General features: G+C 43.6%; 1 protein-coding gene across 4 annotated transcripts in view; it reads right to left on the bottom strand.

The window, feature by feature from the left end:
* Positions 1-27,354, bottom strand: part of FAM135B (family with sequence similarity 135 member B) — a 1,149,009-nt gene that overhangs the window by 378,316 nt on the left and 743,339 nt on the right. For all 4 annotated transcript variants that reach the window (XM_085604871.1, XM_085604873.1, XM_085604872.1 and 1 more), the window contains 2 exons: positions 17,431-17,570; positions 6,107-6,177 (listed from right to left, as the gene is read on the bottom strand). In XM_085604871.1, the coding sequence (XP_085460997.1) occupies positions 6,107-6,177; positions 17,431-17,570 (211 nt within the window). The remainder of the gene's footprint in view (positions 1-6,106; positions 6,178-17,430; positions 17,571-27,354) is intronic.

Below are 27,354 nucleotides of genomic sequence, written 5' to 3'. Positions count from 1 at the left end.
GTGTGAAGTTTTTTAATGCTATCTCAAAATGCAGCCACATTTAAAGCTCCAACCACTTACACAGGATGTGACATCTGGTTGGGAAAGGAACAAATGGGATCCCAAAGGACTTCAGCTACCAGTTATTTTTCAAACCAAGATCCTGAAATGGAGAACCAAGTGACAGAAGTTTTTCATGCAGGGACATTGCTCAGACATTTGTGTCTACCCTCAACAGGAGGGTAAGGTGTTTCCAAATCAAAAGAAGAGTCTGTTTTTCATTTCTATAATAGTAGATCGAGAAGGAGGCGTTGCACTACTGAGAAGTTTAGCAGTGATGTGAAAAGGATGTGCTAAACAAGCATTTGCAATGCAATAGGTCTCGCATTTACGAGAGTTTGAGCTATTGGCATTGTAAATGACAATTCCTTTTATCTATGTGCTGATTTTTAAAACATAAATAAAAGGCATTGTCATTTACAATGCCAATAGCTTAAAATCTCGCAAATGCGAGACCAATTGCATTGCAAATGCTTGTTTTGTTTGATTTCTTTAGCCATGCTGCTCGGACAGAATGGGGAACCAGAAGCAGCCCCGGCAAACATTCAACCAACCTCACTCCCTGCGTCTCCTTGGACCGTCTCTTTAGTTCCATCCACCCATTCACTCTCTCCTTCCCTCTCATCCCTCTCTGATTGCCTTCTCTCTTCCTTCCTGCTCCTTCCCTCTCTGCCTCCACTTGCCTACTACAATTAACTTCAGGGAGCTGGGGAAAGTGATGGCAGTACCAGGAACAGCCCCAGCGTTCAAAACCGCCCCCTAAGGCTCCAGGCCCCCCCCCTCCACCCTCTCCCCAGGAATGCCCGGTGGAATAAAAGGTTTGTCTGGCCCGGCATGCTGTACAGAATGGCTAAAAAACAGTGGCAAATGCAATCAGTCCCAAAGGTGAGACCTATTGCCTTTGCCAAAGCTTGTTTGAATCCCCTTTGTTTTCTCTAATCTGGAGCCGCAGCTAAGGTCGTTCTTGGGGCGTGGGTCGGCCCTCTTCCAGGCGGTGAATAACACCCTGGCTCCTGGGGCTGACCTCACTTCCGAAGAAAAAAAAAAAAAACGCCTTCCAAATCCCCAGAGCCTGTTTGATGCAATTGTGCAAAGCAACCCCGGTCCCTTCTTCTGTCCCGTGTGGGTGGGGCGGTTGGAGTGGGACCTGAAAGATATTGGCCCCCTCCCCAACCCACCCTTGCCACCCCACCCACCCCATGTATACTGGCGCCTCTCTGCCAGAAGCGTAGTTTTCACTAGTGCAGCAGGTGCAGTGACACCGGGGTGTGATCGGCCCGCAGCATCAGTGTGACTGATTTATAATACTCAGGCATTGGGGTGTGGGGTTGGGATCCTCCTGCCGACCACCAGGGCCCCCGGCACCGCCTCTGCTCGCTGCCTTGGACAGCCCGTCCCAGTGACGTGTCACTGGCCCTACGCTCGCAGAAGAGCGAGTCCCCACCTAGCACATGTCGAGGATCAGACATGCATTAAGTGCCGGCTCCCCGAGGCCACAAACAGCCCGACCAGGAGGCTGCACTGTTGGCTTTGGCACCCGGCACTCATTCCTTGGGAGGTGGTTCCTTCCAAAAAGGTTTTGTGCAGCAGAAAAACATATTACTTCACAGCCCGAGGAGGTGGGGGGAGGGTAGGTGGAGGGGCAGAGGCAGGGGAAGGAGAGATGGACAGGAGCAGGGGTGAAGGGGAAAGCCGGGAGTGGACGAGGATGCAGGGAGTAGGGACAGATACTACTTAACCCCTCACAGAGCGCTCTGAAACCACAACAGCGAGGAGACAGGGGCCAGAGGGGACACGGGGAGGAGGAAGAAAGAGACTGCGCGGGCGTCATCTGTCACTATAGACAAAGACATCTTATCCATGCAGTTCCCATTCAGAGATTTTTGGCCTCTCAGCTGACACTTCTCATCATAACTAATCATTATAATCTCATTGAGGCGGTTCAGCTTTATCAAACCTCAGGTTCTGCAGCAATCAGGGGTCACTGCTCCCTGCTGCTGTCAGTGTTCATTACTCCCTGCAGCTGTCTGTGTTCACTACTCCCTGCAGCTGTCTGTATTCACTACTCCCTGCTGCTGTCAGTGTTCACACCCCCTGCATCTGTTTGTGTTCACTACTCCCTGCTGCTGTCAGTGGTCACTGCTCACTGCAGCAATCAGGGGTCACCGCTCCCTGCTATGCCAGACATCCTTAACAAAATTAACTGTAGGAGGTCTTTGGTTACAGTCCTACCAGAGGTGATAACGAGAGACAGGCATCAGCAGAACCGCAGACACTCTCAGCAGATGTTATGAAAAATCGAGCGCACTTTTTTGGTGCAAAAGTGATTCACTTTGCTGATTTACGAAAAAGCACTATTTGAAAAGAAGCGCCTGTTTCAATTACACGCCCACCCTTCGCCTCTTCCCGCCTATGTTATGAGTGCTTACAGCTTTCCATGGAGACTGCATCACACGTGCACTGTGCAGTCAACCTCTTTGGGTGAAGGTGGTTCTCGGTGACCTCCCCACAACCAACCACTCATTAGAGTACCGAAGGAACAGACGTATACAAAGGACACAGTGGGGTTGTTGAGCCAAGAATTCACTGGAACCGAGAAGACTAAAAATGTCAACGTGACATTTCAACACATTCCAGTGAGGAAGGGAACGGACTGTTTGTTTTTCCGAAGATTTCACCGATTCCTAGAAATGTTTTCGCGTGACTGATGGAAACTGAGGGAGCACAGACATAGTAATGAACACACACTTAGACACAGGAACAGAGACACACAGAAGCACACAACATTTCAGGGCAGGCAAGTGAGAGATTTTAAACAATAATAATCGGAAGAATGTATTTTCCCAGCATGTTCCCCACTGACCTTTATTGAAGCAGAAGCAATCTTACTGAATAGGGTCAATTGCACACATGCCAACATTTTAAAAAAGGCAGAGCAACGCGGTCCCGAAAGTGAAAGAGGACCGCGCTGCAGCCGATCTCTTGTCTTTATGGGGCCATATGTTTGAAACACATGGCCCCATAAAGATAAGAAAAGCCTTTACTACAAACGTAAAGCAACCGAGCCAGTCCAACTGGGACGGCTCTAAAAGAGAAAAGTGCACGTCACTAGACGCACTTTTCCAATGGCTGGCCACCGTTTAGCATAAAGAGTGACGCCAGCCAATGGAAAAGAGGGGCGGGGCTTAAAGCCCACTAGAGAAATCTAACTCATTAAATCTCGCCAGCGAGACTGCGCATGTGTGCGAGACCTAAAAAGAGAGTTGAATTTATTGGAAATTCCTGCATCCACCAAATCTTAAAGGAATCCCAGAGTCCAATCATAGGACTGTCATTCGCTGAGATCTGAAGAATTTATACCAGGAAGAAGCTGGATCGGCAGCCACAAAATACATCTTTGCCCTGCTCAGAACTTTTCATCCCAAAAACGATGGCTTCAGCTCAGCAACAACCTATCCTAATTTAGGGGATCATCATCTACTTTAGCTTTCTGCCTAGCTCTGCTGAAGAATTTTAAGCACATGAAAAATAAAGTCCCAAGGTAAAAACTGCATCTGCATAATACGCTAGGCCAGTCCCATACAATCCAACATCTGATATTGAATGTCAATAGAAAAGGGGTAAAGGACCATGGAGTGATGAATACACCTTTTTCTAAATGGCTAGAAACAAGTATTGTGAAATGCAAAAAGTATTCAGAAGGAAATAACAATACATGAAAATATTATGTAACCCTTTACATGCAAGGCGGTTACAAAAAAAACATGCAACAGAAAGTTAAGTGATAAAACAGCCACTAAAGGAGAAAAGTGCGCCATGAATATTCACTGCAGGGAAAAGGAAATGCCATTAACTTCTCTAGCGTAGTTCCTTTTGTAAATAGTTGAAGCATGTTTTTTTCCTCCAAAGAATCTTCGGGACTGGTCCTTCTTCACCCTCTTGAACTTAATGGGGGCTTATCCTATGGGGCCTAGTTAAAAATGCCCTTTTAATCACAGAATTTTACTGAGAATCCTTCCCAGTGACAGCAGGCTTCCTCTGCCTTGGAACTTTTATTTGCCCAGGCGGGACTTATACTGCCAACACACCCGATCACTCTTGATTCAAGTAGTTCTCCTTATCCGGCAATCATTTGCAATTTAACCGCTCCTCCAGGATCCATTTGACATCGCCAAGGAAGACGTGTTCCAGAAGTTGGCTTAACACTTCAAAAAGTACAACTGTTCCAAAAGAACATTCTCAGGCCTCACTGTGCTAGATCAGGGAGCACCAGTACAGAAACAAGCGTTTCAGATTTGGAAAACTAAAAGGAATTAGAAGCAACACTTTCCGTGTTCCTTTGAAGGCAGGTAGTGACAGCTACATCACAGACATCTTCTGCTACTGTTCTGAGACTGCATCTGAGGAAAATAGTCTGCCACACTCCGCTCCAACCTACAGCATCCGATCAATAATGCACCTTTCTATAGTATGATGTAATAGACAACTTGTAAGATTTGCTTCAGCTTTTTGGGTATTTATACCTTCCTGCATTCTGTCCTGGTAAGTCACTGAGATGAAAAATTGACTACATCACAGAAGATGCATATGACTGCAATCCCAGGCTGAAAAAATATTGTATTTTCAACCAGATGAATCCATTAAACATATGTTCTAAATGCAGCTTTGTAGTATTGCGGTTTACCTAAAAGTAAGGTGTATGCTGCAAAAAACTATTATTCTCTTCTCCTGTGATAAAAATATTCGAGTTTAATTTAGATTTTGAAATTTGTTACTCACTGCTAACAGGTGTGCAATGTGAAACCATAGGTCACAGAATAATGAGTGCTTAATTTGAGCCGGTGTTTTCCCTGTGCTCAGCTTAATTGTGACAGTTTGCCACATGGTTTGCCTAATGTACAAATACGGGCAACAATAGTTGTTTAATAATTGTAATATAAATAAAATGACAAACACTTGCTGCCGAAGCCATTGTTATAGCTTTGGGGGCATGGAATAGTTTGAATGGTTCGTAGTTGTGTTCGTGCTGTTACTGGCAGCGCTGGCAGGAGCAATGGGTGGCACGAGCTGCAGTGGCCTCCTGACGAGGGCCCCGGAGCCTATTTATTTGCAAATTATGCACTAAAAATAATCGTGTGCTCGTGAATTTTTGAATCACAAACTATTATTACAAGTCACTCGACAGAGCAGCCTATGTATGGACAGTTAGCTTACAATATTGCACCAATTGTTGAAAAAGACATACGTTTCAGCTGAGTTTGCTGACTTCATATTAGGGCTGGCCTGCAGTGGCAGGGTTTACACAAGAAATGCAGAAAATAATGTTTTACAATGAGTAAATTGTTCAATTGGTGTTGTTAGATTGATAAGTGTACAATCCTGGGTGAAAAAAATGGACTGTAGTGGGCAAATAGTTGCGAAAATTGTATCACGACTCGTCTTCCTCCTGAAGAGTTCGACCTTCCCTGACCTCAAGAGGGTCAGTCCACTCCAAGGCATCCATTGGATGAAACTCTGCCTCACATGGGTTCAACAGAAACCACTCATTCTTGAAGCGATAACGTTTTGAGGAGAGGCGGACTCAGAGTTATTCTTCTAAGCCTTTGCTAGTTAGAAGAGTGAGGGTATGTGAGAGGGAGGTCACGGTATGGGGCACACATGGAGGCATTTGATAACAAAATGTGGGATTGACTTCAGTGGGAGCGTCTGTGTGATGGGAGAATGATAAGCACACACTTTATTACATACACTTGTAGAGCAATCAAACTGTGCTGCCCTAACATCGGAAAAGATCTAACATGTCAACAGCCCTAAATTCACAACCAGCCACCACAATAAAGAGATCAACATGTGTGTGTTCAAAGATAGGGCACAGGCACACATTTTGATCGAGTCCATCAACATATTCCACAATTGTCTCAATAGGGTGAATCAGGCTACCATGGTAAGTGATGGCCCCGCCTCCCCTTAACAAAACAAATGTATCAACAGCTGTTCTGTCTTCTGAGATCCCCACACCCCTCGCCACATAGCCCGAGTCCTAGAAATCTAGGAGAGCAGTACTCACTGTTGCTCGCTGTCAGTAAAATGGAGGTCCAACTTCACCTGGAAATCAGCCTCGCTCAGGGCCTCTTCTACCTGAAAACAAAGCAATGGGAGTTATTTGCAGCCACTTTGTCATATTCTAACTTATGAATAAATGCATTTACTTGAGATGCACTGTGCATCACCTGCCACCTGCTATCTGAAATATGTTCTACCAGCGCGATAGAATGCTGCAGGCCATACATTGAATATTCAATTTACACTGGGAGTAAATGGAGAAGCAGCTCCGTCTCATATTGTTCTGCACCCATGAAACTGGTTAAGTGCTGATGGAACTTGACAGTGAATAGTCTGCGTAAACAATATTTGATTTACAAGGCTTAGACGATATAAAATAAATGCTAATTAAAGACAGCAAAATCCTGGCTGATATATATGTCTTTGAAAAATTTAAAGTATCTGTGGGAAGGTGCAGAAAATTCCATTCAAGGGCCTGGTTAAGAAAATAGTTTATAATCTGCCCCCTGCAGTTCACGACTTCCAATAAAAGCAGATTTACACATTTTGGGAATTCACAGATGTTTCCAAGAGTACCCCTGGAACCCTTTCCTGGGTACTACTCAAAATCTTTTGTGAACTCCAAATTCTATCTATGCAGAGACATTTCCAAATACGTAACTGTAAATGGTGTGCAATTGTGCATAGGAAAAGGCTGTCGCACTTGTGCAAAGGGAAGGGAGGTAACAATGGGTCGCAGTATTCTGCGAATGGGAAAAGCTCTCTTGGCAGGCTTAAAAAATACCCAGCTGTTCAGGTCCCTCCTTGACGCTCTCGATTCTAATGGACACACAACCTCAACCCCTCCCGTCCATTGAGGGTCAGTAAAGTGGGAGTGCCCAGGAAGAACACTCAAAGAGGAGTCCAGCAGGAATCTTGTGTGGAAGAGGAAAGGTGGTGCTTTAAGATCAATCTATTCCACATGCTTCAATCATGGGTGTATAAGGGATATACACGAGGATTGCTCCCCTCTGAGGAGGTCACCATCTTATTTTATATTGCAGGTGACCCTAAGGGTGTATAACGTGGGCATGATGCAGCGGCGGCTGACACTTATAAGTAGTGGTGGGATGGGTAGAGGGTGCGTGTGGGGGGTGTTTAACAATAAAAAACATGCCTGGTGCTGCTGGCCAGCTCGCGCTCCTCTCCTTCCAGTTCCTAGTCCCAGAGCCAGCATCACAGACTCCACTTCCAATCCACACGCTGCTCTCAAGCATGAGCAGGCTGGATTAACGCTCGCTCAGGCACAGGATGCCTGTTCTGTTTATTCCACCCAGCTGTGCAATACAGCACCGTTGGAGAAACGTAAGTGCGCATGTCAGTTTGGCCGACCTAAGATGGCTGGCCAAACTGACACGCACATAGAAGTGCACATACCACTCCTCCTCGCCCCTCAAAAAAATGGCCCAGCCCTGTCTCTCCGTTCACACAATGGCACAGCCAGCGGCAGAAAATAAAACAATAATAAACTATTTTATTTTTCAGCCGCTGGCTCTGAGTCAGTGGGGAGATGCTCCTCCACAATTGCAGAGGAGCAGCCGCTGGGAGTTTTATGGGGCTCTGGCATCTCACATAGCTCCATGCGTGTGAGCCAATTGCGGGGCACGTGCTTTTGGCACAACGCACACCTGATTAAAATTCTACTAATAGGTTATCCCACAATTACTCCTTACTGTAGGGACACTGCCACTGGCTCAATTAGTCACATTCAGGCAGCTGCGGGGGAATTTCAGTTCCACCTGAGTGTTCCAACAAAGGGTGGTTTTAACCCTTGCAAGGCAACATGACCATGGGGTGAAGGCAGAGTGATTTTGGACTGACTATTCTGTTGTTTGTTCAATATACTGGAGTCTGCCTGCGGCTCACCTTATAATGTTTGGATACAATAATGTACGCAATGTAAACTAATCAATGAAAATGGCACATAAAAAATACATTTTATTGGTTCGGCAACTGGACCATTTGTTTTCCGCATAATTATGGCTGTACCACATATTCCACGATCAGCTGCATGATTTGCGGATTGCAAAACAATTGTTTTATCTACCTGAAAGAGATCAAAAGTTCATTCAAAACGCACCAAAGGCCCCACAGTGGCCAACCCTGGTGTTAATTGGTACCAATGAGATGAAACTTTTGCCCAAATAGCATTAATGGGTGTACAAATAATAAAAATAGTCAAATATTATTGCCATAGTTTGTGTCACGTAATGCCACATAACTCGCCTTTTCTTGACATATATATTTTTAGTCAACCATGAAGCATAATGTGGTCCTTCCTCATCGCATAATTTCAGTGTCCCTGGTTATAGGTAACAGCCCCATTCTCTCCCTAGTGCATTTTTCAAATACAAAACTGTTGGATGCAGGACAGCTGAGTGAATATATGAAACTTGTTTTTTTGTTAAAAGCAGTAAATGAATGCCTCTTCATAACCGTAACTTCACTATAGTATGGGAAATATATCAATACAAGTGCAAAATGTGCAGTCATGATATAAGGGCTCAAACCCCTGATGCCTCACTTAACCATTTTTTGTTATCCTAGGCAATTCATTTACCTCACAGAACCTCATTGTACCTGAGTAACCATTTTGACAGCACCATGATGTAATTAAATTAAGCACTCTTTTATGATTTAATAGGCAATAATGTTTATAACAGCACTAACCGTATATTTAGTAAACATGGTCAACTGATATTTTGTGCCTGACTCAATATCCTTTCAATAAATGTTCCTCAATACTTTTATAAATTCTAGGGGCTTTATTTAGAGTTTGGTGGGCAGGATACTTGGGGAAAAAACTATGAAGAATTCACGACCGGCTTCTGCATTGATGGTGCACAGTGCAACATTTGTTGTTGGTGCTCCCCACAATTACCTCCTTCATGGATTCCCTCATTACCACCCCTGATGGAGCCCCTCATCTCTCCTTAGCCCCTCTTTGACATTTACTAATTTTATAGCACTAATCTTCCCAATGTAGAGTATTAGAGCGCCTTACACCACCCTTATAATAGAGGGGCAATAAGTCATATAATGGTGTTTGTCAATGTACAGGAAATGTTACTTAAGACAATAGGGACTACAAGGTGTAGAAGTCAATTGAAACCCATAATGTTAGCATTGTATGTTAAGAGTGCTTGGTATGGAGAAAAGAAGGGGCAGAAATACTTAGTATTACATGCAGTGTATTAACCAAAGTTGCTGTACTGCGTTGCAGGAACTAAATGGCTGAGGCACAAAAATGCCAACTTTCTAAAAGTAAAACACACAAGATGATGGCTGGAATGTTGCACATTGGCAAAACATTCACCCCCAGTCACAGATCTGGGTTTAATCCATTGTTATTTTGCTCACCACGCCACCCCAGTTCAGACATGGCCATATGCAAATCAGTCTTGACCCTGTGCCTCATGGGAACAGTCCAGCCTGAGCTGCCAAGCCATGTCTTCCCTGGACCGGAATCAAGCATCCTAGGACCGGTTTCGGGGTTTCAAACTTTCTAAAAGTGGCATTGTGAGAATTGAAATTTGAAAATTCGACTTCACCATAAATTAGGGTCTTAAATTAGGTTTCCAGAGACCCCAAACATGAACCAGTCACCTCTTCCCATTTCGAAATTATTCCTATAAAATGTAATAACACTACTCCAATGTTATCCTACAGGAGAGATAGACCTTTCAGCACTGAAAAACAAATGTAAGACCTTTTCATTACCAGGACATGTAAGACTCAAAAGTTCATGTCCCACTTTTTACATAAATTGCACTCAGCCCTCTGAGCTGTCCAGTGCCTACCCTAGGGATGACTTATATGTATTAAAAAGGAAGTCTTGGGCCTAAAAAAGTATTATCTTGTCTGGTCAAAATGGCAGTTTAAAACTGCATACATACAGGCAGCAATGGCAGGCCTGAGACATGTTTAAAGGCTACTTAAGTGGGTGGCATAGTCAGCATTTAATTTACAGACCCTGGGCACATGTAGGGCCACTTTACTTGGGACTTATAAGTAAATTAAATATGCCAACTGGGTATAAGCCAATGTTACCATGTCCAGAGGAGAGAGCACAATCCCTTTAGCACTGGTTAGCAGTGGTAGAGTGCACAGAGTCCTAAAGCCAGGAAAAAGTAGATCAGTAAAAATGGAGGAGAAAGGCAAAATTTGGGGGGAAGACCACCCTAGTGCTGACATGCCTGACATTGGATGTTAGTTTTTCTGAATTCTGAACAGTCTCCAGAGAAGGTTTGACTGCGTTTTACCTTGTGCAGAGCTTTCCTATTGGTGCCCTGTTCTCCACTGACTCAGTGGGACCAGAGCAATTGCTGGCACATTGCCTATCCTGTATCTGGGGGGCGAGCTACACCGGATTTTATCAAGAAAATTAAGCACAGCGATCAAACTTTAATCGCTCAGTATTTCAGGACCAAGATTCTTCTCCAAGAGAGAGGCTGCTCTATAACCTTCAGCCAATTCAAGGGGCTAATTTTTTTTTCCTGAGAAAGAGTTGAAGAAGTGCAAAAAAACATTAGTGCCTACTAGCAAAAGTTTTTCATCCAACAGATCAGACACAGATCATCGGGTAAACCTGAGACAGGTGTTGTGTTTAAGACTGTAGTTAGTTATTGAGCTTTGAGTGGTTGAAATTGAGGGAATTAGTTAGAACGCTTAACTAGTAAAAAGGAGGTTAATAAACAGTTGGACTTTTATATGTTTTCTCATTCAATCTCTTCTTTAATTTTGTGAATTTTATTAGGAAAAAAACAGCTAACTTTGTACAAAAGTCTAGCAACAGCTTCCCAGTATAAGAACAACCTAAAAGTTAATGTAATTTAGGGATATTGGTGGCTTTTACTATCCACTCAAAATATTATGCCCTCTTGACAAATCTAATCTCTTTTTGATAAAACATCAACTAACAAGAGTATTCAATCTTAAAGGTAAGGTCTTAATTTTGCTGTCACCTTTGTTCGAATTGCCTCTTTAATTGAATTCCAAATAGGCTTTCCATATACCAAGATTGCTGGATTTGTTTTTTGCTCCTATGCTTTCCAAGAGCAATATTTGTATCTAGAATTTCAGTTAAGGAGGAACTTACATTAACTGAAGGTTTGTCTAAGTTTTTGTCTTGACAAACCTGATTATTCTGATTAAGTTGGCGATCAAATCACTTAATCTCCCCATGCCTAACAAAAATGAATATGTCCATCTGTTAAGAAACTGGTGCTCATGTAAAGCGCTCTGGTACCTGATATCTTCGGGTCTAGTTTGCGCTATATAAAACTCTTTAAAAAAAAAAATAATAATAATACATCAGCAATAGATTAAGATGGACATTGGTTGCAACTTAAACCTAAACCTGTACTAAACTTGTATGTTTTGTTAATACTGCTTGCTAAATTAATTATGTGACTGGATGGAATATCCACTCCTGGAGAAGACAAAATGTCTGCAGTGTTGATATATTTCACTGATTCACATGTGACCAGCTCTTCTTCCCGAAGAAAAGCTCACCTCAATCATTTCCTTGTATTATTACTCCACTTTTATGCTGAGAAAGAAATATCAGGTGTGATGACCTCTGAGATAATTAAGTCTAGGAGCACTATAATCTGATTGGCTGCAGTTTGGGCCTTTTACAATTACGTGAATGTGTTATTAAGGGGCCAATGTTTGGGATTAGCTAGGCAGGCAGTTCCTTTTACTGCTATATTAAAGTTACAGAGGGACTCTCACCTTGACAACGGGGAATGAAGGAAGCATGTCAGTCTATGAAAGATACCAACACTGGAGAACTACAGTTAAAGGAAAGTATTTTTTTCTCCCCTGCCATTTGTTAGTGAAGTAACTATAAGCTGCAGTCTTGCCAGAGTACAGTACTGCTTCTGGCAGAGATGTATATTTGACATATATTTTTAAATAGTATAAACACACACTGCAGCCCACATATTGCATTTAACCATCCATCCCACTAGTGCATCTGGCCAAACAGGCAGTTCCAATTGCATAGCATATGTTTTGGGGGAACCACCGGTGCTTTACTACTGATATGCAGTGGAAAAATGAAGGCAGTTCTAAAGCCATCAAAATCAGGCAGGAAAAAATTTGAGGGGAACCACAACAAAAATGATATTCTTTACATGCAGTAAACAGACATTGCTACAATAACACTAAAAGACAAGAAAACCTTTAATGCATTTTATGAAAAATTATACTTCAATGTCTGTTATGCCTCAAGGGAGGCTATCAATAATTATCTTAATAAATAGTACTACTCAGACTCTTGGACAGTGAACAAGTAAGATTACAGGACAAATGGCAATCCTGCACGATATGTCAGATGTGGAGGATGCCCCGTTCCATTGTAGGTGTTGGATGGTGATAGCCCGTATGGTGGCTAAAGTATGTATCCTCAGACACTGGTAATTGTCCATTTTACTTTCGCACCAGGAATTGACTGTTGTACGCCTTAGGGTAACCATGTATGAAACGCTATTTACAAGCTTCAGGATGCCCTACCTTAATTGAGAAGATCAGGGAACCCTTTCTTCATCTTACTGACCTTCGAGACACTAACTCATAAATGCGGTCCTTGGCCTTTTGCTTTTGACATTGGGAGGTGGTACTAACCCACTGGGATACTGGATAGGGACTGTCCTCTGATGGTCCTGGCTCCCTCTGAAAAGGAGATAGTTACGGATGACTGCTGCCTTATGACCAATCCTCTTTTTTCAGACTCTGCTATACACAACCACTTCAGTATAGACATCATCTCTAGATGCTCCAATCACAGTAAGGTGAGTGAACCTGTTACTTTTATATATTTGGAGGACGGGATTTTGATCTGCCCTGTACTGACATTGCCAGAGGTTGGTCAAGAATATCCCTCAAAAGCAATCCTCATAAGCGCGCTGGTTCTACACTAAATGCTCATAAGAAACTAAAAAATTCCCTACATGCCACTCCTCGTGATAGAGAGCTAATAAAAATCACAAAGAGTAAATACAAAAAGGTGATCAAATACAGGAAGATGGAATTGAGGAAGGTGGCGTGGGAGAATCTGGAAAAGCAGGTTCCATCAAAGATGCAAATAAAATGTGGGAAATTATTAATTGCACAATGTTCAACAAGGATGTGAGACAGATGGACTCATTGATCTTGGGTGTAGCATGGGAAGCCCATTTTCCAGTTTTTGTAACCCTTCACAGAGGATGATAGCGGAAGGCTCACAGGAAATTCCCCTTGACCTAACTGAAGCCACACAACTTTGTCAATCACAGTTCAAGAGGTAGAGGTGGCTCTAGCACAGGATACTTGTTTGAAAGCCCCTGGCCCAGATGTGGAGCCCTTGATCTTTTTAAGGGAAACGCTAATCTGTGGGCACCATTACTAAGAAATATTTTTCAAGCAGCTATTATTGGTCCATTGCCCGGGTAATGGAAAAAGGTGATTGTGGTCCCTGTTTTCAAAAATGGTGATAGAAGTGATCTGGTGTGTTACAGACCCATATCACTGATCGAGGCAACAGCAAAGGTATTGGGCAGGGTTCGTCTATCATGTTTAGAAGAGTGGGCATCCACCAAAGTGGTCTTGTCGAACACACAATACGGTCTTAGAAGGGGGCTGTGCATGACTGAACAATGTCTCAACCTGTCCCTAATTGTCAGTGAGCATGTGAGGTCCATGAAGAGCTCTATTCACCTGGCCTTCATGGACTTATATTGTGCTTTTGATACCGTTAACCAGGACAAATTGTGGGTTATGATAAAAGACATGGGTGTCGAAAAAGCACTAGTAACCCTTCTCAGTAGGCTCCATACAAAAACCACAGTCACCGTAAGGTATAGCAGTATGGGGGGAAAAAACTCACCCAATCATCTCCACTGAGGGGGTTCGCAAGGATGTATTTTAGCCCCGCTCCTGTTTTTAATCTATGCAAATGGCTGGAGGCCTTTTTATTAAATATGGAGCTTGATTTCCCCAAAATTGGTATTAAATGTGTTCCCTTGCTTTTATATGCAGATGATACAATATTATTGGCAAGGAAAGCTAGGAGTTTGCAGAAATCCCTTGATGCTTTTACTGATTTTATGACATCCCTTGATTTAAAAGTTAATTTTATTAAATCATACATAATGTTATATGGCACAAAGACCACAAAAACCAAAACTTTTATTGTTCAGGGAAAGAAGATAGAAAAAGTTAGTAACTTCTCGTATCTGGGCAATATATGTAATAATCAAATGAAGTGGGAATGTCTTTTAACCGCTAGATCACAGCAGACAAGCAGGGCTGTGGATGGGTTATTTCAGTTTGCTTGTAAACTGGGGCTTAAACTGGTGAATTCATTATTAACTCTTCATAGAGCTAAATGTCTTCCTATTGCAACATATGGGGCCGGGGTTTGGGGGTATAATAGAAGTCAAGCTCTAACTAGTAGAGAATACATTTATTAAGAGATTACTGATGGTACCTAAAAGTGCCCCCACATTACTCTGCTATGCTGAACTGGGTCAAGAGTTCATAGAAGACCGCATTGGCTGTGTCCCATTGGATTCATGCTATCCTGGCTGAAGAGGGCTGTTAGCCTGAAACCTGTCCCAGGATGCTTGTTTCCGGTCCAGGAAAGACATGGCTTGGCAGTTCGGGCTGGACTGTTCCCATGAGGCACAGGGTCAAGACTGATTTGCATATAGCTGTGTCTGAACAGAGGTGGCAAAGTGAGCTAAAGAATGATGATGGATTCAACCCAGATCTGTGACTGGGGGTGAGTGTTTGAAAAGTTTCAGCACTCCATCCATCATCTCCTTGTGTTCGCTTTGTTTTCCCTAAGTTGGCAGGGTATGCCCAGACGTGGGTCCCTTGCTCACTTTGCCACTGGATTCAACCTAGCCTGGCTGAAGAGAGCTGTTAGCACGAAACCGGTCCCAGGATGCTTGTTTCCAGTCCAGGGAAGACATGGCTTGGCAGTACGGGCTGGACTGTTCCCATGGGTCACAGGGTCAAAACCTATTTGCATATTGCTGTGTCTGAACTGGGGTGGCAAAGTGAGCTAAAGAATGATGATGGATTCAACCCAGATCTGTGACTGGGGGTGAGTGTTTTGAAAAGTTTCAGCACTCCGTCCATCATCTCCTTGTGTTTGCCCCATTGTATTTATGGGCCAAGATCTGGCTTTCAGAAGACTTAGAGTTTTCAAGAGATGTTATTGAGGATTGTCTTAATACACATATGCTCTGGCTCTACTTTCTGAGGGAAAAGTACCTAGAGATAGGCCTAGGATACTTCTTTCATTATTAAACAGGTGTTTCTTACCAGGGGCAACATGCATAATTGTCCGCAGTGAAGCGATATGGGAGTGTCTCACCTGCCTTGTGCCCCACTACAATTTTATCTAACCTTTTCAACAAATCCCCAGATTAGATTTAACTATCTAGTTTCCGGCTATGCACTGCGCACTTTTTGTTAGCATTTCCTTGTCAAGGAGGATGGACGGACAAGCTTACGCCTTGCCCGTCTGACAACTCTTCTAGGCAAAGCATGATCCTCTTCCTACTATTTTGCACATTATATAAGCCAGTGAGAACTAGATTTCTGCTTCCATTATTGAGGAATGTTCGTCCTTGTTTATATAGTGATGGTTTTAATTATTTGCACTCACGGGCCTCCTCTGACATCTGCATTGCGGTAGCAAACTTCATAAGGGGTTCTATCGTGATTAGAAAGCAATAAGAGTGAAATTTGCATAGGATATTGTTAATCTAGCTGTCTTTTTCTTAAGGAGGTAACATTATGTTTTTAATTGTTTTTTGCTGAAGTTTTATGAACTGTTGTTTTTTAATTTTTCTCTGCTGAAGTTTTATAAATTGTAAGTATTTATTTATATTGTGAAACTTTCATGGTTCTTTGACCAAAAATGAAGTTATTCTTGACTTGATATATGTGGAGGTGATGCATTCGGAGGGAACTCGGGTTACACTCATATTAATTTGAGATTGTCCTTCTAATTTCAAAATGCCATTTTTAGAAGACATGTATAGTTATATGATGGTGAAGGTGCATAACTTTCCGCTTACTGGTTATTCCTTAAAGCCTGGAGCTTTGTTAACGGCAAATGACATTATGTAGCTTGAGATGTTTTCCTGAATGATTTATGTGTGTGGTATATTTTTCTATACTGGTAAATAATAAAGAAAGGTTTCAAAAACAGACTATAAACACGGATGGAGTGCAAAAAATATTGGGTGGTAAGATCATCCACTGTGTGCAAGTCCCGCCGACATGAGCTAATGGCTCATTTTTATAAAATGTGCATCACTAACCTGGAAGTACAACTCCTAAATGTGTACCATCATTTTCAAGATAATTATGGGGCTGTCACTGAAGTGGCTATCAATATTTAGAACCAGGTGAAAGATGTACTGTCCACAGCAGGTATAGACCAATACCGCTGTTAGACCTGTCAGCCTTAGGGTGGTCTTCTCCCAAACCTTTTGCCTTCAAATCTCCGATTTTTGCTCATCTTGGTTTTGTTGGCCTTAGGACTCTGTGCACTTTACAATTACTTACCAGAGTTAAAGTGCTTGTGCCCTCTCCCCTAAACATTGTAGAATTGACTTAAACCGAATTGGCACTTTTAGTTTACTTGTAAGTCCTTGGTATAGTGGTACCCCATATACCCAGGACCTGTAAATTAAATGCTACTATTGGGCCAGCAGAACTGATTGTGTCACCACTCAAGTAGCCCTGTAAAACATATCACAGGCCTGAAATGCCGCCTTTCTGTGCAGTTTTGAACTGCCATTTTGACCTGGCAAAATAAACCTTTTGCAAGGCCCAAACCTTCTTTTTAATACATGCAAGTCCCCTTAGGGTAAACCCTGAGCAGCACAGAGGGCAGAGCTCAAGGCATTTAAGTTTAAGTTTAACATGTCCTGGTAGTGAAAATCTCTTCAATCCTTTTTCACTACTGCAAGGCCTACCTTTTCCTTAGGATAATATTAGTATTCCTTATAACAATTAATAATAAAAGAATAGACAACCTTGAAAAGTGATCTTTCCCCTTGACTAACCTAAAGCTATATGTCTGCCTAATGAAAATCTATTCAGTATAAAATTAACACATACAAAGTTTATTGAAGTACTTGACACAGAGTTGAATTTCGCTTCAAGTTATTTGTGTAGTATCAAAAATATACCTCAAGTACCATTATTACTGGAGCTCTGGCATGTAGTAATTATACTGAATATATTTGTGGTTGTAAAAAAGATTAATTCCCAAAACCATACCTTCTCAATATCCAGGAGCAAATGGACCTTGAAGGTCATAGATTCGTTAATTACAATCTCTTCATTCCGGTACAAAATCTGAAATATTCTGCTGTATACATTGTTTTCATAGATACAGGGAGAGAAAGGGTCAGCATCATCTGAAAAACAAAGACAACATGTCAATTAGGTTTATACACCTTGATGTTCAATAAGAAGAGTAGTCTTTTCCTTACTTTAGAAAACTTTATTCGGCATCATAAAAAACAATACCATAAAAGCACAGGTTAAAAGAGAGACAATACATTCATAAACACTCTCATTACCATAAAAACACAATGTAAAAGGCCAAGGTGAACTCACTAACATTTCATCGCTAAAATAGTACCCCCAACTCCACGCAAGTCTTTTACAAAACAGTTTTCAGATAGTGCCAGGGGCAGGCCACGGGCTATTTATACCAACTCAATGGTACTTCTAAGGCGCATTGCCAACCGTAAAAATTTCACCATACAATACAAAGTTAAAATCTCAGAGGAGAGTTTTAGATACAAAAGAGCCACCTTTGCCTGCCTAAACCCTGCCTTCTTTAAACTTCTGTTTAAAAAAAGCCTTCTGGGGTACATATAAAAAGGGCATAACAGTACAAAATGAAGGGTATCCTGCGGAGATTGTTGATCGCAGTCGCAGGGACCCTTCTGTTCTACCGTCCTCGTAAAACGTGCCGGCACCGCTAGGCTGTGGTGTAGTAGATCCAGCCTAAAACGTGTCATTAAAAATCTATCTTGGGCATTGTGGATAAGACAAAGATAAGATTCAGTGCCCAGACATGATTTAGTTAAAAGGTAAGACCTCACTGTGGGTTTTCTAATCTCATTGTCTTCCATACACGAACCCAAATAGTTCAGAAACTCCCCCTTGACACTCTCCTTGTCCTTGGCCAACAATTTCATGGGGTCAATGAAGAGGTCTAGACGGCCCAGGGCCTCAAGGGATTCCTTTACATAGTTTAACCATGGAATGGTCATCTCTTTTTCTCGGAGCAAACAATCATTAATGATTTCCCTATTCAAAGTGGCCTCAGGGTTTGTCCAGATTTTGATCCAGCAGCTGATGGGCCTTAGTTTCAAATTATCATTTATGTACATGGCACCCAATTCCTCAGGAATGATGGTTGACGAGGTACTCTGAGGGACTTTTAACAATCTCCTCAGAAATTTGTTCTCTTCGATGTTAAGAATTTTTGTGTCAGTAAATCCCCATACTTCGCTACCATAGAGTAGTTTGGCACATCATATAGAATTATAAAGTTTCAAAATCTGGTCCGGAGACCAGCGGCCCAACCTGTGAGCGAAGTTCATAATCGCACCCGTACTTCTAGTTAGGGTGCAACATTTCTCCTCTAACAGAGGTTTAAAATTGAGCCTGGTGTCAACTTTTTCTATATGGTGTGCCCCAATCATGTACTTGTATTTCTTTTTGGGCGGCTTCCCTACCTCCATGATGTACGATTTGGCAAGGTTTGCCGACAGATCCAAATTCTCCATAAACTGCACAAACCCATCTAACAGTCTTTGAAGGCCCAGAGGGGTCTGGGCCAAGAGAACTGCGTTGTCTGCATAAAGCAGAACCGGGACCCCTCTGGTGCCTATCCTGGGTGTGTCGACTCCCAGTTTCACCAATGCATTCTCCAGGCCATTTATATACAAGGTGAATAAAAAGGGTGCCAGAATGCAACCCTGTCTGACTCCCCTGTGCATGGGAATTGGTCGGTCATGCTCCCCTGTTCATTATACCTAATCTGGGCTAGCGTGTTCCAGTGTAGAGATCTCAATATATTTACTAGGGCCTGATCCACTCCCAGCTCTTCCATGAGTTCCCATAATTTCTTTCGATTCACTCTATCGAAAGCTGCCATCGGATCCATGAAAGCCAAGTACACAGTCTCTTGACTTGCGACCGTGTACTTGGCAGTCAACAGGTACAAGTTAAGACATTGGTCAGTAGTGGAGCGACCCGTTCTAAAACCATACTGCGTGTCGGTAATAATCTTGTTTTCCTCTGCCCAATCTAAAAGGCGATTTAGAATGGCCCTGCCTAAAACTTTCACAGTCATGTCTATAAGGGAGATGGGTCGATAGCAAGATGAGCTTTCCTTGTCTCCTTTTTTAAAGATTGGCACAATTATTGCAGTTGACCATGAGGCAGGCATGCCCGTATTTACTGCGGCATTGATGACCCTAGTCAGTATAGGGGCCCACAAGTGCACCTGGCTAAGAAACCAGTCCGGGGGGATCTCATCTGGACCGTGCGCTTTGTTTCTAGACAGGCCCTCTATGCCCGCCTTAATTTTACTCAGTGAGAAGTTTGTATGTCCGACTCTTCCGGGGCCCTCCTCATTTGCTGAGTGGTTCTCCTCGGTACAGTGATTATACAGGCCATTAAAGTGCACGAACCAAGTCTCCGTCAGGATGTGATTTGCGATCTTGGGTTTATCCCTATCTTGGAAACATGGGTCATTAATAACTTTCCAAAATGCCGTCATATTTTTTGTATCTACTGCTTCCCTCAAATTCTCCCATGCCTGCTGTTGCAGGGCAGTTTTACGGCATTTGACAGCCTCTTTGTATAGGCCCCGGCGGGCGGCAACCCTGATTTTATCCCTGGGGAGAGTTTTTAATGCCAATTTAAGCTCTCTCTGGGCCCTAGAACAAGCATGATCGAACCAACCATGTTCATTCGACCCCTTATTCCCGGGATTAGTCCAGAGTAAGCTGTCAATGTGCATTGTGACCCCTTCGTAAGCCTTAACTAGGTAAACCCCTTCTACTGTAGGGCTCAAACACCTCCAGACATTCTGCTGTTTATCCGCCATGAGTGCACCATAAAATGCATCACCATTCATATGGGCCCATCTGAGTCTTCTCCCTTGGTCAACCGCCATTAGAACCCCATTTGCACCCCTCTTCTCTTGTGGGCTAGTCACGCTAGGATCCATGAGTGCAATTACAAGGGGGTTATGATCACGAAAGATACTCGGTTCTATGTCAAACCCCAGTACCGCCTGCTTCAATATGTTGGATACAAAAATAAAATCTATGAAAGAATCACAGCCTCTCCCTTTAAAGGTTGGATGGACCCGGCTCCGTACCCCTCCTATTAACAGGTCCATGGTGTGTTGAAGGGCATACATTCCCAGCACCTTGTTTAGCTCGTATCCCTCCTTTGAATGTTCTAAGTGGGGGCCCTTTTCCAGTGGGAAAGATGACCAATCACCGCATCAAGTTATTTTTACATTGGGACAAAGGTGGCAGTTAAAGTCCCCCACGAGCACCAACTGGTGCGTACGCCCTCCCTGGTCCACCTCCCCCGCCAATCTAGTTTCTAATTCTTTCAGGCTATTTAATGGGAATCCCGCTTGTTTCGCATTATAAACATTTGCAAGGAGTATCTTCTGTCCCCTCATGCACAGTGTTAGCCCCTGTAGAATGCCAGAATCCCAACACAGGTCTTCCCATCTCCCCTTAAGTTTAAGATCCACATATGTGACGAGTCCTCCCCTAGCTCTGCCCATAAGTCCTTTTTGTGCCGGGACAAAAAACATTTTGTAGCCTTCCAAAGCGAGCGAGTCCCTATCCCATTCCCATGTCTCCTGCAGACATATAACCTGGAATTTTTTTATCTATACCAGCCAGTCACTACTTATAAACTTAGCCGAGAGTCCCGCTATATTCCACGAAATGATCTTTATGGAGCCCTCGGTTAAAATGACTGAGCTGGCCAATATCGGGTCGCTTATGAGCGCGGATTCAGCTTGTAATATATGGGCCTTCTCTATGGGATCAGAGGTACCACAGGCTATTTCCCCATGGGTGGTGATTAAGGTGTTCCCTGATGTTACTAAGGGGATTCCACCCACATAACTGGGGAAATCAATGGCCTCAGCAGAACCCTCCCCCATGCAAATACTTCCATTGAGTCAATCAATGTGATCTAGTCCCAGAGTGTTAACCAATGCAGCAAAATGATTAGTTAAGACAAGCGGAGGCCCTGCTCCCGCACTCCCTCTGAGCTCGCTCCAGTCCTTCGCGTTTGATATTCCTCTCCTTGGATCCCTATAAAAGAAACCCAGTGGTAGTAGCTGGATGGCTGCATCAACCCCCCTCCAGGAGCCACCCCTGGAATGGGCAAGGAGGTCCTGGACCAGCCCCGGGAATCTGAAGTTTAAAATCACGGTATCTCCAGCGAAGCACTTCCTAGTCCCGCCAATCCATGAAACCCTTCTCGCCATTAAAATGTGCCTATAATTCGCCGGGTAAAATTGGGCATTTCTACTTAACCAATGGGCTACTTTATTGATAAGCAACTGGGTAGTTTCTTCTCGAGTAACGGTGGGGGCTGGAACCCCTGTTATGACTATGGTGTATGGGCTAGCTGCTGGCAATAAATCAAGAACAGGCAGATCCTTTGAACTCCTAACGCACAAGGGGCCATCAGGCGCGATGGACTGTGCAATGCCAGGACCAACCCCCAGGCCCCCCTCCTCCCTCGAGCTCATCGGTGTATTTATTGGGTGCCCTACCTGCCCTTTTTTCCTCCAATTTGTGGCCATCTCCTCCCTTCTCGATCTATCCTCACTGTCAGTGTCAACCCTCGTCCGCTCTGCATGAACGCTAACCCTGGCACCCTCCCTTTCCCTTTGCTGTCGATCATCTGGCTGTGTTTCACCCCGCGGCCCGTCACTATATCGTGCTGGCCTAGCCGTGATCAGCCTATCTGCCACCTCTGTGCTATGGGAAATAGTAGGGGCCACTGTGCTGGTTTGACCCTAATCCTGTGCTAAAAAAGAGGACACTTTCTCTTCAAGGGAGGTCATTTTCTCACGAAGTGGAGCTAGATGGCAATTTAGTAGTTTCCAGCCTCAACCAGAATGCGCCATCAGCCCCATCCCCGCTTTCTATCCCTCTGCAGTTAGTGCAATATGATTTCCCTCCAAGCGCTTGGGTGCCTATGCTCCTTCCCTCTTTTGATAGATCTTTATTGTTAGTTATACCATTGGCCATATTTCGCCCCCCCCCCCCCCCTCGTGAGCGTTTTGCCAGTACTGGGGAATCACTTGCTAGAACAAGTACGCTGCTCGACCCGCTTTTATCAATAAGCGCCCTTTTTGATCGAGTCACCACCTCCCCCACTCCCCGTATGGTCGTTTCATTTACCTTCAATATATCTACTTGTGCCGACCCTCCCGCCAATAAAGCCGCCCCATAGAGTGGTAATGATCCCATATTAATTTCCACACCCTCCAGCCTCTACTCCGTGGTGTGCTCAATTTGGTCATGACTGTCTCGAACAAACTCCAATATGGGATTTTCCCCTGTATCTGCACTCGCCCCCTGCGACGCGAGCTCAAACACTTCATCCTCGGCATCAATAGTCCCAGCCTCGCTTTGGGGCATATTCCCACCTTCTTTCACTGAGTAACTTCGGAGATCTCACCAATACAGCGGCCCCCATGGACGACCTCTTCTGTGCTGTCACAGAGTCCATTGAGAGTCTTTTCTCAACCACGAGAATTTCTTGGGCCAGGGCCGACTCAGCTCTTACAAAAAACGCATCAAGTGTCCCTTTTAACTTCCCTGCCCCTTTTCCCTCCAGAACTCTCCCTTTGTTCATCGCAAAAAGTTTGTGAGTATCCTAACTGTGGAGGAACCAAGGGACCGATATATACCTCCCAGGCAAACAACTAAATTTCTTTCATTAATCATTACAGTGACCCCCACTACCTCTCACCTCTTGATGGTATGCTTGCTCCGAGACAGGCTTCAATCAGATGTATTAGACAGAGCCTAAGGTGTTAGAGCCGTGGCCCAGCCCTGCCTCCTCCTGGCTACGACGGGCTTAGACGGGCCCGCCCTTGGCCCGGGCTTCGCCCGGCGCGTCCGCGCGCGTTCCGCTAAGCGGGTGTCGTAGATAATTAAATAGCTGCTGCTGGGAGGTGTGGCGGAGGTAGGGCAGCTGGCGTGAGCCCCGTGCTGTCCTGGGACTTGAAGTCCTGATGGGGGCCAAGTTCCTTGCGCCTTGGTACTCAACGAAGAGTCTCCCGCGGAGGGGGAGGCGCGAGGTGCAATTTAGCTGCTGCTGCTGGGAAGTGTGGCGGAGGTAGGGCAGCTGGCGTGAGCCCCGTGCAGTCCTGGGACTTGAAGTCCTGATGGAGGCCAAGTTCCTTGCGCCTTGGTACTCAACAAAGCGTCTCCCGAAGTAGAGTAGTCATTTAGCCTATCTACAAATCATCTTTCAAAATGGTTTCACTTTGAGTTACAATTACTAACTGTTCCCTTCTTCTTAACCCAGACCAAGCATATTACAAAGAGGTATGACCCAGATTTTTGTGCAAAATAACATGCTTGAGTTTGTCATTTGAGCTGATGAAGCGTTTCAAAATATATTCAAAAAGTATATGAAACTTTCATGATACTGAGTGAATTGATGAAGACGAGATTTATTTTGAAACATCGCTGATGGAGAAGTTGGAGGTTGCATTAAACATCAAAAGTGATTTTTGAAGTGGATCCAAAGTTTACTTTAAAAGTAGAGTTTCATTTTCAGACTAAATCAGATATCACTAACACTAAAAAGTCCTACTCCCATTAGATATAACATTTCTAATCCGTATTAGGTATGAGCACCTTGATGTTTGGAAGTCTGGCTCAGCAGGAGTTGATCTGTGTCCACAAAGGTGAAAAGCACGCCTGCATCTTTTGAAAGTGTACATTTATTATTGTGTATCTCCATCCCAAAACGACACTGAAAGTGAAAAGGTGGGACTGCCAATGGGGGTGTCAGCAACAAGTTGACGTCACTAATATCACAGGTATTACGAAGAGATTTCCAAAAGAATGTGCAGGGGAAAGCAAGGAACATAACAACAAAACCAGAAAATAAGGCAGCAGGGAGGCTTCTTCACAAAACTTGCATCTTACCCTCAGACCAATCCCATCCAGCCATGAGTTACTGGTGTCAAGCCAAAGGGTCACTTCCAGACCTTACAGAGCTCAGACAGTGTATATGATCTGAAGCAGCACCAGCTGCCAGAATATAACAGCACACACTCTTCAATATTAGACTACGTATAAATAACAATGCTAAATACATTAAAACACATAACTGGGAAAACAGGGCACTGAGAAATGTAAATCACCATGGTGATCAGTTAACTTTTGTATATCACAAAAAAACTCTTGGCAACCGAGAGCTCGAAAGCAGGAAAGCCGTCTCCGCTAATAAAAAAGTAAATTTTCCAGAAAGCGGTCCTGACATTTGTTCTGCAATGCTGTTTCATAACATAATATTTATTTACTTAGAGTATTTTGTAGTGCTTCTTCCCCACGTAGTGTTAGAGCACTGTACAGTTTAACAATTGTTACATTTTACTTCATATGATATGCATACAAGTAAACAAAACAGCAGTCTTAATATGTAATAAAGGATGGGGATTTGAGGAACTGAGAGAGATGCAATGAGTTAGCATTTAACGCATCAGTGTAGTGATATGACATGGGGGGGGGGGGTAACTGGCATGGTGTGAGGCAGGGGCAGTTAATTTTAAGATTTGGCACAGAAAGGATTTTTGAATAGAAAAGTCTTGAGAAGCTTTCTGACGGAGAATATTTTAGGGGCCATTTTTAAGAGGCTGTGAAGAAGCTCTAGAAGTGATGCTGCAGCTCCTTAGAATGACTGCCTTTAGGCGGGTACTGTTTTGAAATTTGGAGGTTCTAGCAGAAGAGAATATTTTTTGCTGATGAATATTCTGGATCCACCTGACATTGTCAGCAGTTCAGTAAGGTAGCTGGGTCTTCCTGTGTGGAGCACTTTGAAGGTAATGCATCCATTTTTTTATAACTGTTTTTTATTAATTTTATAAAATATGCCTAAAATAAAGGCACAAGGGTCCATAAGAGCAACCAATAACAAGAACAAAGTATGCAACATTGACAGTCCGACATAATCCCCCCCAGGAGCAAGACAATATCCATAATACCACGCAGCTCAAAAGAGAGCGTGTTGTTGTATAATTAAGCTCAGGCCTGAAGTACATTGGATGCAGATCTTCGTGTGCTGCTCAGTGCAGCCGCTCCATTCATATATCTCCTCTTCAGTATTACAGCAGAAGTCCATCCCTTTGCGCCACAAAGCAAAGGAGGTGTGCTCTGGGGTTCCTTCAATTATGAGCGATGTCTTGCTTGTATACTAAATAACCGGTACCCATGAATAAGCTATGGTGTGTGTTGTCAGCCCATCTGTCCATAATCACTAGGAGTGCAACCTGCAGGGTCAGTTCGGTTTTAGTATGAAACTTTGCATGATGTGGGAGTGAATCAGTTGCCAACAAGTCTGCATCACTAGGCAGAACCATATGACATGGAAAAAGCCCCCCTCTGGGTCGCACAATGAGTGCGTCCTATCTTCCACAGCCTGTGCAGGCTGTAGTAGACCAATTGAAAACAATAAAGGTGAATGAGTATAAGGTTGGAGGGAATAGCCAAGGTCCGTGAGGACATTTTGGCCTCACACCCGTAATCATCTTCCAGGTCCCCTAGGTTAGTTGTCCAGCTGGCTCAGAGGGTATCTCGTGCATTAACGAGGAGGGCCCATCACTGTGTGTCTCCAGACCATGTCGTATGTGGAGGTTATTTGAACAATTCTGTCGTACGGCGATTACATTTGTTTTAAGGTGATCAAACAAAATAATATGGTCTGTGTCACCTAGTGTGGAAATGCCTATTCGGTCTCAACCCGTTAAGCCCTCCAACCAGACCACCTGGTCCAGCCATGCGCCTTCCCATAGTTAGGTCTGGGCTGTCAGGTTCCCCAACCACCCAACATGGGCCAGCGCTGCTCGCCAGCATAGCAGGGGAATCTTGCATATCTGTGCAGGGGCGATATCCATAAAGTAGGTGCTAGACACCTTGTTGCTCCAGGAGACTTAACTCTAAGCACCAAGAGAAGTCCTAGATGTTTCTGAATATCCAGTCATTGATGGGTATCATGTGCCACCCAGTAATAAAGGCAGAGGTCTGGGGAGCTCAGGGCTCCATCAAATGAGTAATGCATCCAATTTTTAATATGATTTAGGCTTTTAAGGCAAGGCAACATATTGGCGTAATGTGATCAAATTTTCTTTTATCTGAGATAAGGCAAGCAGTTGAGTGGGAATCGCTTTAAGTGGCAGAAGAGCACTGGCCGGTAGTCCTGAGAGTATGGTGTTTTCTCCATCAATTCTGGAGATAACTAAAGCTTGGGCAGCAGTTTTAAGTAGTTTCATGGAGAGACGGTATTTCATTCTTTTTAGCTGCAGTAGGTGAACGTTTGCTGTTTGGGCAATCTTGTGAATGTGGAGCTTACAAGAGAGCTTGTTGTTGATGAGAAATCCCAGAGACTTGACGGCTTTAAAGGTGTATAGCCATAATTCGATAGAAGGGAGATCAGTAAGAGATTAAATCCATTGCTTGCTTTGTGGGATAGCAATAAAACTCCTTTTTTGGGATTTCAGTTTCAGGGAGTTAGCAGTTGAAAAAAGTGTCAAGGTCTTCTTTGCGGATGTAGAGATCTTTGAGCGGGGACATTTTTAAGTAGATCTGAGTGATATATGCATATTGGTGTATTTTGATAGAGTTTTCCAACAATTGGCTCAAAGCTATGACTTGTGATGGGAAGGCTCATTATCCTCCCCTAGGACTTGAAAGGCACTAGGAACTACCTTCCATATGAACTTAGGGTCCAGTTAGAATGAGGTGAGGTGATGTATTTCTTTTTTTCAGGTGAACTGGTCTATCCCCACAAATGGCTTTGTCTATTTGTGTAAGGATCTTAAAAGTCACTGTTAGAAATTGGTTTGTAGGTTGACTGGGTTTTAAGCCCTGGTCAAGCAGCAACCAGTAGTCAGGG

The sequence above is a fragment of the Triturus cristatus genome, chromosome 5_1 (genome assembly GCF_964204655.1).
Source record: "Triturus cristatus chromosome 5_1, aTriCri1.1, whole genome shotgun sequence".
Taxonomy (NCBI): Eukaryota; Metazoa; Chordata; class Amphibia; order Caudata; family Salamandridae; genus Triturus; species Triturus cristatus.
Note: the sequence above shows the minus strand (reverse complement) of the source record. Positions and strands in the feature narration are given on the sequence as shown.